The 19,355-nt window shown below is 40.9% G+C and overlaps 1 protein-coding gene across 1 annotated transcript in view; it reads right to left on the minus strand.

Moving 5' to 3' along the window:
* Positions 1–9,296: 9,296 nt before the first annotated feature.
* MTPAP (mitochondrial poly(A) polymerase) overlaps positions 9,297–19,355 on the minus strand; it is a 62,396-nt gene continuing 52,337 nt past the window's right edge. Inside the window, exon 12 of the mRNA XM_079912734.1 lies at positions 9,297–9,984. Coding sequence (XP_079768860.1) covers positions 9,979–9,984 — 6 coding nt within the window. The 3' untranslated portion in view covers positions 9,297–9,978. The remainder of the gene's footprint in view (positions 9,985–19,355) is intronic.

Below are 19,355 nucleotides of genomic sequence, written 5' to 3' on the forward strand. Positions count from 1 at the left end.
TACTCCCACCTTCATGAAAAGTGGGGGGAGGAGGTTCCCGAGGTCACAGGCTGCATGGGAGCCTGGCCCTTTCCAGGGTTCAGCTGGGAGACTCACGTTATAGCCTACGTCGTAGTCTGTAAGCTTGGGTGGTAAATTTATCTCTTTTTTTTTTTTTTTTTCAGGGGGGAGGAGAGGGGATGGGAAGAGAAGGGAGGCCAAGAACAAATCGTCTGACAACCTTTGAATTAGGTGTCTTCCCTGTATTGGAAGAAAATATTTGGCTACTGGATGAAAACCTAAAACCCTAAAACCTAAAACCCTGAGAATAACAATAAATAAATAAATCACAGTGGATGAGCACCCAGGGGAGGGCTAAGTACTTGACCCAGAACCGTAAATGCAAACTTGAACTCTCTTTGAAGTCTTAGGCTTGGTCTTTGAAATTCATCCACTTTTGCATTCTGCCCATTCATGTTTATTTTAGTATGAAATAATATTCTTTCTCCTCCAAAATCTTCAAACAAAGCCCAGTGCTTCAGGAGGGTGTGGCAGGGGAACGCACAGCCCAGTTTCACGTGTCCGGGGGTTTGAATAAGCACGTATCCAAAATCTCTGTGCATTTAGGGCAACTGCTGGTCGACGATCTGGCTGTCGTGGGTGACAGAGATAGGAGTGCAGACCCTGGGCGCTGGGTGACAAAGGGATGCAGAGGACCTCTTTCCGGGGGAGGATGGCCAGAGACACTGCTGAGCACCTTGCGTAAGTCACACTAGGAACAAGCATTCCATCTTGGGGCAGGCACGCAGGGGTTGCACAGGCTGCCAACACCCTGGTGTCCTTGTTAGGGTCTGCGTTCACTCAGGTGGGCAAGGCTGTAATAAAAGAACAGACACGAGCACGCAATGCTTCAGCACAAGGGAACTGGCACCATCCACGGAGGTCCAGGGAAGCAGCTCTGCTCAACGTAGACGTACAAGAACCCAGGCTGAAGGTGGTGTGCCGTCTTTAACGTGAGGCTTCCTGGGTCGCCTGGGGGTTGCCACCCCAATCACTGGGAGAAGGAAAAGAGCATATCGGAGAGTGGGTGTAAAGTTTTCAGGCCTGGGAGTGACGCACACGTTCTCCTACTCACGTCCCACCCACTGTCAGTCATGTGATCACACCGAATTGCAAGGGAGTCTGGGAAAGGGACTCCATCTGGGTGTTCAGGAGGAAAAGGGAGACAGATTATGTAGAATAGTACTTTTATCCACAACACCTAAGGCCGGGAAATCCCACCAAGCTGTGCATATTAATTTCAGACAGACTAAATAATGAGATAGTTGCTACACGGGGCACAAACACACCTCTAGGTGATTCTAGGCCCTCTTCAATATTCCAGGTATGTTACAGAGGCTCAGCCCAAAATCAATGAGCTATTGGAAAGTTTACTGGAGCTTTTTCTGAACATCCATTTTTCTAAAAGTTTGATCTGATTCAGTTAATTCCAGGCCCTCTGTGATGCAATTAATAAAAAATACTTGTCGCTCTAAGACCTACATTTTCTTCCTAAAACTCCCTCTTTATTCCTAAAACTGTCTTCCATTTCAACCTTTTAAATTTACGTAATAACAAGTGTCTCTCTGGAGCACAGAGAGTTCCAGTGAGACTAATTCAAAAGAGCGAATGATCCAATGGTCCTGCGCATAGATTGTCTCCCACAGTAAGTTCGCTTCCTGGCTTCATTGGTTGGGCGGGTGCAGACATGGTTTGTAGCTTTGTGAGTCAGAATGACCATTACCAGCGTGACACCTGTGACAGCTCTTCCTCTGAACTGGAACACTTTGTACTCGGATTCAGAGCCAGGGCTGCTGTGAACTTCTTTTCTGGCAGCGGGGAGGTGATATCTGCATCTCTCAACCAGTGTTCTCCACCACGCAGATTATGTGAGCTCCCGTGTCCGAGGCCAAGAGACACCTTGGATTCGTTCAGTTTCCTCACCGGACTCTTGTTTCCAGAAGGATGGCACTCATTTCAAGGCACTGGGGCTCAGGCGCGTCTGGCTGCCCTTGCTGTCTCCTTCCTCTTGGGCATGTGGCTGCATCGCATCGTCTTGTGTGCAGCGTGCCCTGAGTTGTGCCTTTCACCTTCACCCCAAAGCGCGTCGCCCCACTCCAGAGCGCACAGCTGCGCTCTCTGTGCATCCTGAAGGCCTCCCTCTATCGTAAGAATCAGGAAGACTGCATCTGAAGGGGGGCTTTCGTGCCTCCTCAAGTCCCCGTTAGAGCCTACAGGAAAAATTACATCAGCTGCAATTGAACAACAAGCGGGGACTTCCATTTTTAGAGGTACGGTTTGGAAACCAAACCATTGCAAGTATTTGGTAATGCAAGATAAAATAGGACAAATATGACATTAAGTACAGCCTGAAGGAAAGGAAAGGAAAGCCCAGAGTAAGGAATAAAGAGTAAGCTAAGGACCAAAGCAGTGAGCATGTGAGCTGATACGGCGATTGTCCCAGAGGTAGGGCTGTCAGCCTACGTAATCTTGAGGCTTGAATTTTAATACTCCTGCCAAGACGGAAGGAAGAGTTTTGGTCCCATATGAGTAAAAGGGAGATCAAGACGCCCGCAGCAAGTGGGGGCCCTTAAAGAACACACCCTCAAGGAAAGGTTGCACCAGATAAACATCCACGTAAGATCACAGAGACGTGACAAGAAGGCTGCGTACTGCTTATCGCACTGGGAGTCGGAAAAAAATCCTTCCTGGGACTTGGTAACGACTCTTCATGCAGATTTTGGTTCAATTTCACACTAACAGCATGGTTCAGGAAAACCCAATTTAAGAAAAGAATATGAAATTTGTTCCAGACAGTGAAAATCCCCAGGGCACTAAACTCAGGCTACACAATATTTTTACAGAGGATGAGCTCACAAAAACTCTTGTTTGTGAAATGCCTGAGGAAATAATCTGCTAGGATTAAGAGCCCTCAGAATAAAAAAAGAGTATTAGAACCTGAGAACTTCAGATAACTGTTTAATCTTATAGACTATAAAATGAAAATACGTGACATGATTAATGTCAAAAAGGAAGGAATTCAAAAAGTAAGAAAAAGAATAAATCATTATCAAAAATGAAACCAGGCAAAAATGAAGAGTAACCAAATACAAGTTTTAGAAATAAAAAATCTAGTAATTGAAGTTAAAAACTGAATGGATAGGTTTTATCTGATTAGATACAGCTGATCAGAGACTCAGTGAACAGGAAAGAAAATATGAGGGAATTTTACAACATGCAATACCCAGATCAAGAGGTAGAAATTATGAAAGAGGAGTTAAGAGATATTCAAATAGAATGAAAACATCCAAATATATCTAATTAAAGTTGCAGGAAGAAAGAGTCAAGAGACGGAGGAGAGTCAGTATTCATAAAGAGAATGGCTGAATATTTTCCGGAGTTTATAAAAAATATGAATCTGTGGATTCAGGATGTGCAACACATTGTAAGCAAAATAAATAAAACACGACTATACCTGAACACATGTTGGTAAAACTGCAAATCAGAAGCAAAGAGAAAAAGCTTGAAAGCAACCAGCAAGAGCATTCTTGCTGTATCTGTAGATATGCTATAGCAGCAGCCATGAAAGCCAAAATACAGTGGAATAATATCTTCAAAGTGCTGGAAGAATACAACTCACAATTTAGATGTTTATATCCACTGATTCAGAAGTGAGGAAAAATTGAAAATATTTTCAGACAGACCAAGACTGAGACCACCTAGCCCAGTAACTCTCACTGAAGGAACTACTAAAGGATTTTCTTCAAGAAGAAGTAATCAAATTCAAAAGAAACAAATATAATGTGAGCAGCAATGAAATAGGTAAGCATTCAGGTAAATCTAAATAAGAATCAGTTGTATAGGGGCTTCCCTGGTGGCGCAGTGGTTGAGAGTCCGCCTGCCGATGCAGGGGACGCGGGTTCGTGCCCCGGTCCGGGAGGATCCCACGTGCCGTGGAGCGGCTGGGCCCGTGAGCCATGGCCGCTGAGCCTGCGCGTCCGGAGCCTGTGCTCCACAACGGGAGAGGCCGCTACAGTGAGAGGCCCGAGAACCGCAAAAAAAAAAAAAAGAATCAGTTGTATAAAAATCAGTGACAGTGTATATAATGTCCACTCTACCAAACGTAAAATAGCTAGCTAGCAGGAAGCAGCACACAGCACAGGGAGATCAGCTCGGTGCTCTGTGACCACCTAGAGGGGTGGGATAGGGAAGGGGGGGAGGGAGACGCAAGAGGAAAGAGATATGGGAACGTATGTATATGTATAGCTGATTCACTTTGTAATAAAGCAGAAACTAACACACCATTGTAAAGCGATTATACTCCAATAAAGATGTAAAAAAAAAATCAATGACAGATTTCAGGAAAGAAGTGCAAAAAGTGGAATAAAATACCAGATAGCAATAATTGATTGAGGAGAGACAGGAGGGGCATAAAGTAAGGCAACCCAGGGTCTGTACATTACAAAGTGGAAGGGAGAAAGGCTGAATGAGTACAGACTTGTTAATTCAGGTACGAGATAAAAATTGGAAGGCGACCACTAGGAGAATAGAAATAGAATGTATAACTTCCAAAGCGGCAGCAGCAAAAATAAGAAAAGGAAATTAAGAAAACTCAATCATTCTAGCAGAAAGCAGAAAAGGAGAAACGAAATTTACATACGATATGTATACATACTGTGAACAGAAAACACAAAATAATACGGTAGGAATAAAGTTTTTAAATCACAATAAATATGGGATATATAAAATATGTATTAAAATATAAGAATAAGTATAATATAAATGCCTTAAACTTTGTTAGGTAGATTTAATTCAATTCATGGAGAAGGATGCAACCCACGAAAGATTTAATACAGCTCACTACAAACGTGGAAAGAGTTCTCAGCCTCCCTAGTAATTAAAGAAACAATGTGTTCACATATGGATTTTAAAATGACAACCCTCAGTGCTGAAGAGAGTGGGTAAATCGGCATTCTTTGAAAATGTTGACTGTAAAGTGAATTGGAACACATTTCCTGGAGTAGAGTATGCAACATGTATCAAAAGCCTTCAAATATACACATGTAGCAATTACACTTTGAGGAAATAAACAGATAACATGGGCAAAAATTTACCTGCAAGGATGCTCTAATAAATTATTTATAATATCAAAAACCTGAGATCTAAATTTCCAGCAATTAATTATATTACTATTACAGCTACCACCACTACTACTACTAATAATAGTGATAAAATATAATATTTATTAAGAGCTTATTACGTGGCAGGCATTGTTCTAAGTGCTTTACTGATGAGCACATTTTGATCTCCATTATAACTACATGAGATGGGTATTATAATCATCCCCATCTTACAGATAAGAAAACGCAGGCACAGAGAAGTTAGTAATTTGCTTAAAGTTACCCAGTGATCAAAGGGAAGCGCCCCCCTCACTTTTTTCTTAGGAAGGTTCTGTTTTCAGGGGCTTGTCCCTTCCCACTTCAAAAGGCTTTTTGGGGACACGCATCATAGCCGAGAGCCGAAGGCCAAGGACAGCTGGTGCCGAGAGTCTGGTAATAATCACCATGGCAAGTACTGAACCCCCTGAAATCCCCTCCCTCGGTCTGACCCAGGCTGTTCTATTTTTGTCACCTCTGTTTAATCTTATGTCATTCCAGTGATTAAGCTCTTGCAGGAGGCAGAAGAACACGGGGGAACAGGTAAGATTATGTAGCAGGTGTGACGGCCAATCCAAGCAGTGAACACTGGGGCAGATTTTTCATAAACGCACAGTGTCTTCCCAGGTCACAGGCTACTCCAGAACCTTGCCACTGCCCCATTAGGAGGGAGAGCCTATGTTCCCTCCCCTCGAACCTGGGCGGGTTCTCCAGAACGACCACGACACTTGCGTTGAGGAGATTATGCAGCCGATAAAAAACATGTTCTAGGCAATACCGTGTTTTAATGACGCAAAGCACAGGAAACCACCTGTACTGTAAATCCTCATACTGTAAACACACAGACGTATGTTAGTATAAAGTGATACTTAGACGGGGGCATATTTAGTTGCAGAAACAAGTATGGCTGCATCGTACACTGAAATACGAACAATCCTTGCTCTGGGTACCAGGATCACTGGGAACTTTTGTCCTTGTGCTTACTTTTCACATTTCTACAAGGAACATACATCACTCATGCGATCTGAAACACAGAACTTGTAATTCCAAAGACTGAAAACATCCATGTGGTTGGTGGGGTGGGTGAGGATATGGGAGTCAGAGGAGGGAGAAGCCTCCCCTGCCTGCCCATCTGGGTGCTTACTTGCTTCTGAGGCCTCTTGGACCCACAGAGTCCAATGTCACAGGTCACCAGCACACGACCAGCCAGGGTCTTTTCCTTCAACGCCCAGCATCTCCAGCTGCGTCTTTCGTCAGCTATCTGTCCAGGGTCAACTGCTTCGACTTCGTCCTCTTGGCCCAATCCAAGAAGACGCTCAATTACGTGGGGAGTCATACAGGCGTTTCCTTCCTGTCATCTGAGGAAATGAAGCCAGGTGTACAGTCCACAGTGGGAGACAGTGGCGATGCATTAAATGTATTCAACAATTGTTGACTGGACGTCTGCCACGTGACGGACACCATCTTTCAGGCCGAGCAACCTTGCATTCAAGGACAGTAAACTAGGCCTCTTCCAATGCACTCCTCTAGTGTATTTTTATTTTTTTAGATAAAGATCACAACAAGTTAAACTCCTCTTGTGGCAAGATTATAAAAGTTCTTCGTCTGGGAATAAGTCTTCCCTGATAAGCTCATAGGTTCCAACAGACGTCTAAGTAATTATCTGATCGTGACTAATTCCTTAATTGAGCGAATCATGCTCTATAGCACTCATGCCCATCCCCCAAATGAAATCAAGGCTGCAGCGTAGAACCTGCTCAACTGCCACGCTACTGTGTAGCCGCACTTGTTTTTCTTTTTCTTTTGCGATACGCGGGCCTCTCACTGTTGCGGCCTCTCCCGTTGCGGAGCACAGGCTGCGGACGCGCAGGACCAGCGGCCATGGCTCACGGGCCCAGACGCTCCGCGGCATGTGGGATCTTCCCGGACCGGGGCACGAACCCGCGTCCCCTGCATCGGCAGGCGGACTCTCAACCACTGCGCCACCAGGGAAGCCCTAGCCGCACTTTTTAAGCAGTGAACCCTTAGTCTCTTTTGGATGGAAACGTCCTGCCTAATGGAAGTTTAGAAAAAGCTTCCTGCCGTTGGCATATCTTTCATCTCAGGCTTGCCCAAGTCTGAAACGGCAGTCTGACGAGGCTGGCAGTCCTTCAGATTCAAACCTGCCCTCAGGAAATACCCTCAGTCATTTGGGGTGCAAACCTGGAGAGATTCTTCCTCGGGATCCCACTTCTTACCTTTGCTGGCTCATCCTGGACCTTCTAACCCTTCTTACAAAGCTGTGTGTAGATGGACAGAACCCTTTTCAATAGGTGTGCTTCTCCTTGAATTAAAATGCTGATGAGGGCAGCCTTTTATCTCTTACAAATTCTATTCCTCTTCATTGTTGAGATGCTGATGACACCCCACTCAGTCGAGCGGGGAAACATTTCATCCACAAGAAATCAACCTGAGAAAACGCAAATAAAAATTTCTTAGTTTTTCTTTTTCCCTTGGCCTGTGTTCCACATTTATTATTTTTAAATGTTATTTATTTATTTAATGACACTTCATTTAATTAATTTAGAAAGCATCTACTTATCATAAACTTTATTTCCGTAGAATCCCTACACTGGTCTAAACTAAACTAACCTGAGCTCTAAGTAGATTATTGCTTGACTGTTTGGTTTTTTTTTTTTTTAAACCCTGTAGTTGTTAAAGGTTTACACAAAATAATTTTAACTAACAAAAAAATTCTTTTTCTTACGCAGCAAAGACTGAAAGAAGGAAATATGTCTCATACCCCATAAAGAAACATCCCTATAATATTTAACTGGACCAAGGAATCAGGAAGCACGACCATTCTCGATCCCTGTTTCTCTCTCTCTACTTTTCTCCCTCCTTCAAAGAAACTGATAAGCATCTGGAAATCAGACTCCGCCATTTTGCTCACCGTGGTCTGAAGCATCCATTCAATTCAAAGGTAGACAAAGAATAGATATCAGGTCACAACTGTAAAGACTCGAGGGGATTCTGTATGTATTTGAATTCTCACTTGGGGGTCTTGAAGCTCCATTCTTTTCTATCTCTTCTGGTTTCCTTGAAGTAAACAAATACCTCCTCTCTGAGAGAAGCACGGGCAACAAGTTTCTTAAAAACTCACATTTTTCTCTCTGTGGACAGTAGCCAGCGCCAGAGCTGCGGTCTCCACCCTCTTTGCTTCTTCCAAACGCTCAAGGGCAGACAGGCTGCGGTGTGCGGAGCAGACTCACTGCCTTGTGTCCGATGTGCCGCTCCCAATAAAACATTTGTTCCGTGACAAGTTAAATGTGTGCTGTCATGTCACATGGCATCTCAGAGTTCTCTGCCATCACGTGGACAGCAAAGGGTCATGAACTAGCCGTTTAATGTCTGGGTCGGATGGGCTGAGAAGAGGAGCCACAAGCAGCCCTAGGACAAGCCACTCGTCCTCAGATCATCAGCGGAATTCAGGACACGTAGGGAGAAGGGTTTTCTCTTCAGTCAAGCTGAGTGGCCATCGCAGAACCTTCTGCGGATGTCAGGCCGTTCCTGCTCTGATCTTCTCCAGCGCAGGAAGCTGTCCTGACACGGATTTTGCAAGTGTCGATCGCAGAGCATGAAGGCTTTAGGCAGTACGGAGCCTATGAGACCAGAAGGAGACACAGCCACGGTGGGCAGCTCTGTGTCGCAGGTTCTGAGCAACTCTTTTCTTAATGTGTTTTCAATTTTCAGAATGGTCTGTAATGAGTATGTCTACATTTCTAATTTTTAAAATGAATTTAAACAGTAACTGGCAAACTATACGGAAGAGGAAATGGTTCTTTGTAGAAAGCCCAAGGGTGCTGGGTTCTCAGGACCACAGAAGACTTCTTGTGGCCTATCCCTAGAAGGGAGATTTTCCAGAGCCTTTCAGAGCGCTGTGGAGCACGTGTGAGTAAAGCCCTCTGTGCACTGACCCCGACTCCTGGCGTGGAGATCCATTACATAGCAGAGCAGTAGGGAAAGGAAAAGCTAAGTTGACTCTCTAATACTATATAGTCCATAAGTCACTCCCCTACATTAACCAATGGGCCAGATGTGCATTGGAGCAAAAGAAAACCACAGAGCTCCCTCTGCAGGCCAATGACAGTATTAACTGACCACCTCTCCACCCTCGGCTTCCTTGGAAGAATCCAAGCCCCTGTCAACCAGGATGTGGTCATTTTAAAATGAAATGAAATGTGCTGACATCAAAAAAAAACACCCTTTCTCCTGTGCATTCTAGGGTGGCAGAGCAAAACAGTATTTTAAACAAGTATAGAAAATAGAAGCAGCCCTTATAATTTCAGTTCTGTGAAAAAACTCAGCAGGGGGTGATTAAAATAACATTACCAGCTTGAAAGCCAAAACCAAGGCTGCAAGGCAGTATTTCCAGCTGCAATGGACAAAGACCGCCCTCATGTCCTCAAGCTGCTTCACGGAACGGGAATTGATAAAACAAAGGTGACAGGGTCAGACGGGATCTCTCTTTCCTTCTTTCCCCTGTAAACGTTGGACAGCTTCTTGATAGCCCTGTACCATTCTCCCCATCAATAAAATGAGAGTGGGCGGGGTCATGTCTCAAGATTCCTTTAAGTTCCAACAGAAAAGAAACAAATATGTGATAGTAATGATACACGTTTGTCACCAAGGTATATATTAAACACTGGATGGTTTCTATCCACAAGTTGGTATCGGGGTAGAATCAGATCTGAGGCCAAGTTCCATCTCAGCTGCTTGCCACTGGTGAGACTTCGGAAGGTCACTTCTCTTAGTGTCAGTTTACTCACTGCTAAGAGTGGAAACAGTAACAACAACAGTCAGTCGTAAGACGCAATGAAAGAAAAGTCCCCCTTTTCATAGTAGCAGTAATAAGGATAAACTAGCTAGGAATACACCCAAGAAGAAATGGGCGTGATTGATGTGATGAAAACTGGAAGCACACTCCTGAGGCAAACGAAAGAAAAGATACACAAATGGAAAAGTTACCATGTTCCTGGGAGGGAGACTCAACATCACGTAGCTGTTAACTCTTCCTAAGTTAATCTATTAATTTAATAGGATCCCAATTTTAAAAACCAACCAGGTTTTTTTTTGGAACTTGGCAAGCTGATTCTAAAGTTTATATAGAAAGGTAAATAAACAAAAAAGTAATGGGAGGGATATAAGCCCTTCAGATGCTGAAACAAATGATAAAGCTATAATTTAAACATTTTGCTTAAACAGTTTGTTAAAACCATTTGGAATGGACACTTGAATAGACAAATCAGTAGAAGAACACAGAAGGTCAGAAAGAGACCCCAATACAAACTGGAATTTATTATATAATAAAAGTAGGATTTAAAATCCAGGAGAGAAACATGTATTATTTGATAAATGGTATTGGGACAATTAGGTAGCCATCTAAAAAATAATGGACACCTATTTCACGTGTCGTAGTAGGATAAATTCTAGCTACATCTAACATTGCAAGCACTGTAATTGCAAAAACATTAGACGAAAGCATGAGATAATTTTAAAAATACTCCTGAAATGGAAAAGGTTTTCTTGACTCTAAACAAAAAATGGATATACTTTTACCATGTAAAAATAAAACATTTCTACATGGCAAAAACCACAACAGTAAAGTCAAGAGACAAATGGCAAGCGAGAGAAAAATACAACCACTCCATGGTCGAGGAGCCAATTTCCCTAATATATAAAATGTTCTTACAAAACAGTAGAAAAGACAAGAAAGTTTTTTATGAAGTAAATAGTTTGCAGAATAGCAAATTCAAAAAACTTACTCATAATAAAGAAAATGCAAAGTAAAAGCATGACACCATTTTTGAACTGATATTAGTAAAGATTTAAAAACACCGATGCACTCTTGGTGAGGGTATAAAGTAACAGGCACTGTCATACATTGGTGCGAGGGCAGTTTGCAGTACTCTCAAAATTACAAATTCATGAAACTTTTGACCCAGAAACACCACTTCTAGGAATTCATCCTACAGATACATTAATACATAAAACAAATGATAATACAAAATATTATTAGCAGCATTGTTTGTAATTGCAAAAGATTGGGAAAAAATGTCTGAAGATAGGAGACTGGTTAAACAAATTCTAATTTATCCATTCAACGGCAATTTATGCAGCATAAAAATGGACGAGGAAACACTTGCTATCTGATACAGAATAGTTACTAAGAACTAATGACAAATGGAAGGAGGGAGGTAAAAAAGTGGAAAAGAAAACACAGGCAAACGTTTTTGCTTAAGCATAAAACTGGTGGCAGTGGCATGAAAACCTGGGTGGAGTGGGGCAAGGTAAGAGGAAGACCTTTCACTGTGTTTCATGGTATGTCCTTTTGTAAATTCTGAATTTTGGACAATGCAAAAGTTTTACCTCCGAAGAAATAAATTATAGTATAAGGGGTATGCCTTCAAGCTCGTTCCAGAGGGAGGGTTAAATGTGATAGATGATCTATATAAACTCCACAGCACATAGTAGGTACTCAACAAGTAGTTCCCGAAGAATGACTGAGCACTGCCACCTGGGGTGCGAACTGTGTCTTGTCACAGTGGCCGGTCCCAACGCCACTGGTCCACTCTCTCCCTGGAAGAGTCCTTCAGGCATTCAAGGAAGCCTCTGACTGGCCTTCCCCACGATTCTTTCAGTATATTTGAATCCTACGTGAAACATGACTGGCTCAAACTCTAAGTCCCAGCTATCACTTTTTTTTAGAGAGAGAAAATTGAAACCCTACTCTCATGGAGTTCATGCAAAGAAAACTGAGAAGCGAAACTGCCTTCGCAAGACTATCTTTAAGGTTTGGAGAACAAAAGCAAAAACAGAATAGATTGACCTAGACTCTGAGAGGCACTGCAGATGGTGCAGACAGAATCTGTGGTGCGCATGCAAGGATTTGTTTACCGGAACAAGTGATGACAGCACGGCTCCATTATTTTCAGGCGGAAGCATTGCTAAAGCCGAGCTGGGCTTCTTAGTATCAAATCGTCAGAAGCATACTATCTTGTGGGTCAACGAGAAACGAGGCATTTCCCTTTACAGCGACACGACTGGTGGGGAGACAAGCGAGCCCCACCATATTCTAGTGCAGGGTTCCTGCAGGCTGGCCTCGGCCTGTGAACCGTGTACGATTGGCCCCGACTGAGATAAGCACAGAAATGGAAAGAGAGAGCCTAGAATAGTATGTCTACTGAATCTGATATTTTAAAATTAAGCTTGCATTTTACTTTTCTCTATTTCATTTTTATTTTTTCCATTCTTTTTTTTCTAAATTTCATTTTACAAAAACGGCAGTCCAAAATAGATTGAACATTTAAAAAACACAAGCACCGGTCCTACACCAGAGCTAGTTTGAGATGCACTGCTCTGGTCTACATTTTCTTCCAGCAAGAATGACTTCGAAGTTCCTGTAGAAACTGTGGTGTCCTACATGGCAGCCACTGACCACACACAGCTATTGAGCACTTGAAATGTGGCTGGTCTGAATTGGGATATGCTGTACGGGTAAAACACACACTGGATTTCAAATCCTGGTGCAAAAAAATGTATATTATGTCAATGTTTTAATAGAGGTTAAGTGTTGATATACTGTGCTAACCAAAATATACTATTAAGATTAATTTAATAGTTTTCTTTTTACATTTTAACGTGGCTTCTAAAAGTTGTAAACTCCATGTGTGGCTTATATTTGTGGCTAACACTACACTTCTGCTGCACGTGCTGAGTGCTGCTTTAGACTTAGCCTGCTACATCTGACACAGTGTTGTGGTGCCCAGTCTTTTCGCTACATATTCATCCCAAATATCACCTCTTCAGTTAACTGTCATGAACCATGACTAGAAATAAAGCTGCTTTTTATGTGACTCTTTAAACATTCACATAAAGATTTTTGTGTGAACATGGTTTATATCTCTCTTGGGTAACTACATAGGAATGGAATTGCTGGCAAGTATATGATTAACTTTATAAGAAACTCCCAAATTGATTTTCAAAGTCGTTGTACCATTTTGCATCCCCACCAGCAATGTATGAGAGTTCCACTTCCTCCTACCTTGGCCAGCACTGGGTGCTGTCTGATTTTTAAAAAGAAGTCATTTTAATCAATGAGTAGTGGTACCTCATTTATGTTTTCTTTTGCATCTCCCTAAAGACTAACGATGTTGAGCACCTCATCTGGCAACTGTGTCTTCTTTCATGAAGTGCCCATTCAAATCTTTTGTCGATTTGGTTTTTATTGAGTTGTTTTCTTATGGTTGAGTTTTGAGAATTTTTCATATATTCTGGATACAATTCTTCCACCAGATATGTGATGTGCAAATATTTTGTCCTAGTCTGTGGCTTGTCTCTTTATCCTCTTAATACTGTCATTGCAGATCAAAAAGTTTTCAATTTTGATAACATCTGATTTACCTATTTTTTTAATAGAGCATGTTTTTTTGTGACATATCTAAGAATTATTTGCCTAACTCAAGGTCATAAATGTTTTCTAACACGCTTTCTTCCAGAAGTTTTATACTTCTGTGTTTTACATTTAGATCGATAATCTATCCTGAGTTAATTTTCATATGAGGTATGCATTATGGGTCAAGACTCATTTTTTTGTATATGAACCTTCAATTTTCCGAGGATCATTTGTTGAAAGACTATACTTTAACTGCCTTTGCACTTTTTCAAAGATGGATCTGTATCTAGGCTCTCTATTCTGTTCCATTGATCTTGTTTTTCTATCCTTTCACCAATTCAACACTGTTTAAATGACAGTAGTTTTAAATGTCTTCAAATTAAGTAATGTGAATCCTCCAACTTTTCCTTCTATTTCAGAACTGTTTTGACTCCTCTAGCTCCTTTGTCTTTCTATATAAATTAAATGTCAGTTTTTCAATATCTATAAAAAAATTCCTGTTGGGATTTTGACTGTGATTGCCCTGGATTTACAGATCAATTTGAGGAGAATGGACAATGTAACTCTATTGATTCTTCCAATCCATGAACAGGGTATATGACTCCATTTACTTGTTTTCCTTGGTTTCTTTCATCAGTGATTGTAGTTTTCAGCACACATACCCTGCACATACTTTGTTGGATTTAAACTATGAATTCCACTTCTTTGATAGGATATTCAGGTTATCTATTTCTTCTTCAGTAAGTTTTATTAGATTGTGTCTTTCAAGGAATTGGTCCATTTCATCTAAAGTGTCAAAATTGTGGGCATAAAGTTGTCAGTAGAATTCCCTTATTAGGATGCAAATGTCTCTTCTTTCATTCATGATATTGGTGATTTGTGTCTTCTATCCTTCTTTCATGGTTTATACGTTTATCAAGTTTAATGATCTTTTTAAGGAATCACATTTTTTTAAAAGTGTTTTATGAGGTATATGACTTTGAGTTAGCAGGCTTTTTCTTCTTTCAGCACCTTTAAAAATACCACTCAATTGTCCTCTAGCTTAGGTGATGATGAGTCCTGTGATTCATAGCACTGGTTCTCTGTACTATTGCATTTTTTTTTCTCTAGCTGCCTTCAAGATTTTATCTTTGTCTCTGGTTTTCAACAGTTTGAATAGGAAATCAGTTGGGGGCTGGGTGTGCTTTGGTTTTATCCTGCTTGATGTTCTCCGAGCTTCTCGGTCTGGTATTTGTGTCTATCATTAATTTTAGAAAATTCTCAACCAAATATTTCTCCTGCCCTATTCTTTCTCTTCTCTTTCTTGGGTTCCAATTACACGTATGTTACACTATTTGTTATTGTCCCACAGCTCTTGAATGCTTTATTTCCCACTCTTTTTGCTTTAGTTTGAATAATTTCTATTTTTCATTGAAGTATAGTTGATTTACAATATTATTAGTTTCAGGTGTATGGTATAGTGACTTCGAATTTTGCAGATTATACTCCATTATAGGTTATTACAAAGTAATGGCTATAGTTTGGATAATTTCTATCAACCTATCTTCAAGTTCACTAATTCCCTCCCTAGCTACATAAGTCTACTGATGAGCCTATTGAAGAGTAGTTTCTTCATCTCTGTTACTGTGGTTATTTTACCTTTAGCATTTTCACTTGATTCTTTTTTATTGTATCCATCTGGGCTGAAATTGTCCATCTGATCTTGCATGGTGCTAATCTTTTCCTATGAACCATTAGCATATTAATTATGGTTATTTTAAATTATCTGTCTGCTGATGCCAACATCTGTGTCATATCTGAATCTGGTCTATTGTTTGCTTTTTTTTAATTGACAGTGTGTTGTTTTTCTTGTTTTTTCATATGCCTTATAGTTTTTTCTAGCATTAGTCAGTAGTGACTCATGCCTGGAGGTGGACATGCCTTTCCTTCTACTTTTAGTATGGGGCTTTGAGTCCATCAATAGGGTTGAGCTGGGTTTAGGATTTGTTGTACACCCGTCTTCAAATTCTTCTATAAATACTTGTGTTTAGGGTGGGGCTCATTTACCAGAGGATTTTTCTCAGTGTCTGCTCCTCCTTCAACTTTAGGCTATCCTTTTGTGCTATACCTCTTGATTCACGTTCTTACAATTCTTGCAAGCAATGTTCCACTGTTACTTGACACAGTCATGCGGCAGAGGTCTAAGGGGAAGCACCCACTGTCGTTCTGATTAAGCGTCAGTCTAAAGCAGGCCTTGTGTCCCTGAGTCTAAGGATGTGGTCCTCTTAGTGCTTCTGTTCCCACAGTTCTGGGCCCTCCATGTATTGCTATCCTTCCTCAGGGAAGAGGTTTTTTTTTTTCCTTTTCCCTTTCTTCAGCTGCAGTGGTGTTTTACCAGTGCCCTCAGAATGAGCATTTGTTACCCTTTCCTCTGCAGTTTAAGGTTTTTAAGGGGGAAGGGATCTGGGTAGGGTTTCATACCTTTCCCTCCAGGCTGGCACAATGAGAGCCCATTTCTCAGAATTTTCATGTATCATTTCTGTGGGCACCTGGTGAGGTTTGTGAAGAAAAGTATACACCTGGATGTAATTTTCCCTTGTATCTGCAGTCCCCACAGGCTCCAAATTCTGTCACCAATCCAACTTGGCTTTTACCTATTTTCTAAGAATCCTAGCTAAATTCTTCTTCCTGATGTTCAGCTGCATCTTTCCCAGGTAAGCTTGCATCTTGTCTCTCCCTGCATGTGCTTGCCTCTCCTTAGATTTGGGGCTAGCTTGTAGCACTTCAACCTCCGCTCTCTAATGAGTTCAAGAAAGTTGTGAACTTGAGGTTTGCTCAAGTTTCTTCTTCTTGTGGTTGTAATGGTGACAGTGATGATCATTCCAGCTCACTGCACCCTCCGTGGAAGCTGGTCCTAGATTAAGCCTGTTTAGCCTCAGTAAATACTGCTAACTAGATTCCCCAAATGGCTACAGTATATCATTTTACATTCAAACCAACAAAGTATGAGAATTTTAGTTGCTCTACCTCCTTGTAAACACATGGTAATATCAATCATTTTTAGGCAGCATCTGATAACCTCTTTCTGCTTTCTGTCTCTATAAATTTGCCTATTTTAGATGCCTCATATAGGTGGAATCATACACTATTTGATTTTTTGTGTCTGGTTTATATCACTTAGCATGTTTTTTAAGACTCATCCACATTGTAGCATGGATCAGAATTTCCTTCCTTTTTAAGGCTGAATAATACTTCATTTTACTTATAAACCATATTTGGTTTATTCATTTAGCTATTCACCTGGATCATTTCCACCTTTGTACTATGGTGAATAATGCTTCTATGAACATTGGTATACAAGTATCTGTTTGAGTCTCTGCTTTCAGTTCTTTTGAGTCTCTGCTTTTCAGTTCTTCAATCCCAAAGAATGGAATTGCTGATCATATGGTTTGATCATTCTATGTTCACTTTTTGAGGGACCACTAAATGTTTTCCACAGTGTGCTGATCCTTTTTACATTCCCACCAGCACTGTACCAGGGTTCCTATTTCTCCACATTTTTGCCAATGTGTGTTATTTTCCATTGTTTTCATATAATAGCCATCTTAATGAGGGTTTGAAGTGGTATCTTACTGTGGTTTTGATTTGCACTTCTCTAATGACTAATGATGTTGAGCAACTTTTTAGGTACCTATTGGCCATTTGTATAGCTTCTTTGGAGAAATGTCTATTCAAATCTTTTGCCTATTATATTAACTGGGTTGTCTTTTTGTTGTTGAGCTGTAGGAGTTCTTTACACATTCTGCATATTAATTCTTTATGGGATACATGGTTGGCAAATATTTTCTCCCATTTTGTGAGTTGCCTTTTTACTCTACTGATACTGTCCTATGATGCATAAAAGTTTTTTTAAAATTTTTATAAAGTCCAATTTATCTATTGTTTCTTTTTTTGCCTATTCTTTTGGTGTCTTCCCTGAGATCACTAGTAAATCTAGAGTTATGAAGCTTTTCACCTATGTTTTCTTCTCAGAGTTTTATAATTGTGGTCTTACATTTAGGTCTTTATTCATTTTGAGTTAATGTTTATTGTAAGGGTTCAACTTCATTCTTTTGCATGAAAAGACTGTCCTTTTATTGTTGACTAGTCTTGGCACTCTTGTCAAAAATAGACAATATTTATGTGAGGATTTATTTTCAGATTCTTTATTTTATTCCATTGCTGTATATGTCTGTCTTTATGCCACTGTTTCGAGTATTGTAGCTTTGTAGTAAGTTTTTGAAATCAGGAGGTGTGAATTCCCCAATTTTGTTCTTTTTAAAGATGTTTTGTCTACTCAGGGTCACTTGAGATTTCCTATGATATTGAAGACCTAACCCTCAGGGTGACAGTATTTGGAGATAGGGTCTTTAGGCAGGTAACTAAGGTTAAATGATGTCATAAGGGTGGGACCCTAATCTGAAATGATTGTTTTGGTTTTTCGTTTGTTTGCTTGTTTTTTTGGCCATGCTGCACAGCTTGCAGAATCTTACTTTCCCGACCAGAGATTGAACCTGGGCTCCCTGCAGTGGAAGTGCCGAGTCCTAACCATTGGACCGCCAGGGAATTCCCAATACTTAAAAGAAGAGGAAGAAACACCAGTGATCTCTCTCTTCACAATGTGAGGACCCAGTGAGAAAGCAGACTTCTACAAGCTAGGAAGTGAACTCTCACCAGAGACCAGCCCTGGTGGCAACTTGATCTTGGACTTCAGAACTGTGAGAAAATAGATTTCTGTTGTCTAAGCCACCTGGTATGTGGTATTTTGTCATGGCAGCCCTCACACACCACTATCCAACTAGTGTGTGTAAATGGAGAGGGGAAAATCAATACTGGAAGTGAGAACAGTTAGGAGTGACAGCAGCTTGAGCTAGGGCGTTTATAGTGGAGATGGTGGAAAGCAGACACAGCTGGGCTATGCTCTGGAGAGTAGCCCACAGGACATACCAATGGACTGGAACATGAGGATGTGGGAAACAAAGGTATCAAATTCCAGATATATAGGGAGGTAACTAAATCAGGCCAACTTTCCATTTTTAGTTTGGACTTTAAGAAGAACCATTTGGCTAAAAATGAGAAATAAGCTTGAAGATGAATCAGAAGATATTTTCAGACAGAAAGAACAGTGAAGTTGTATAGGTTCTAATTATCATTTAATACTACGGTGCAATTTATGTTTTTTTCATATAACAGGCTCCTGCAATCTGAGTAAATGGAGGCAACACCATCTGAGAGAGACATAAACCACTTCCCCCAACTCATCTACATTTCTCCCACACAGTAACGAATAACTTCTTCCCTCAGTGGAGGAAGAATGTACATTTTGACGAAGGTCTATATTGCTCCCAAATCATTTGGGCACATATGAGAATAAATATCATTTTAATTCTGGAAATCTCTGGGAAGCCACTACTTTGGAGCCAAGTTGCAGCCCTCATTTTGCTTTCACATTTCCAGAGAGCACCAGCCCTTTTAAGAATAAGGTTTCCAGTCCACAACAGCAGCACAATCTGCTTTAGTAGCAGAGAAAAAGGGAAGTAATTAGTTTCTAATACACACATTTTTTCTTGTTACCAAAAGTTTGCTTTTGTTTTTTTGGTCATCTTCAATAGCTTTTGTAATGTGACACCACACCACTAACCTTCCAGAGTAGCTGACTGGCCTTCTCTACCCAGAATGTGTTCTTCTGAGTACAGTTTCTCCTGGATATGAGGAATAAAGAAGAGACA

The sequence above is a fragment of the Stenella coeruleoalba genome (assembly GCF_951394435.1).
Source record: "Stenella coeruleoalba genome assembly, chromosome: 2".
Lineage (NCBI taxonomy): Eukaryota > Metazoa > Chordata > Mammalia > Artiodactyla > Delphinidae > Stenella > Stenella coeruleoalba.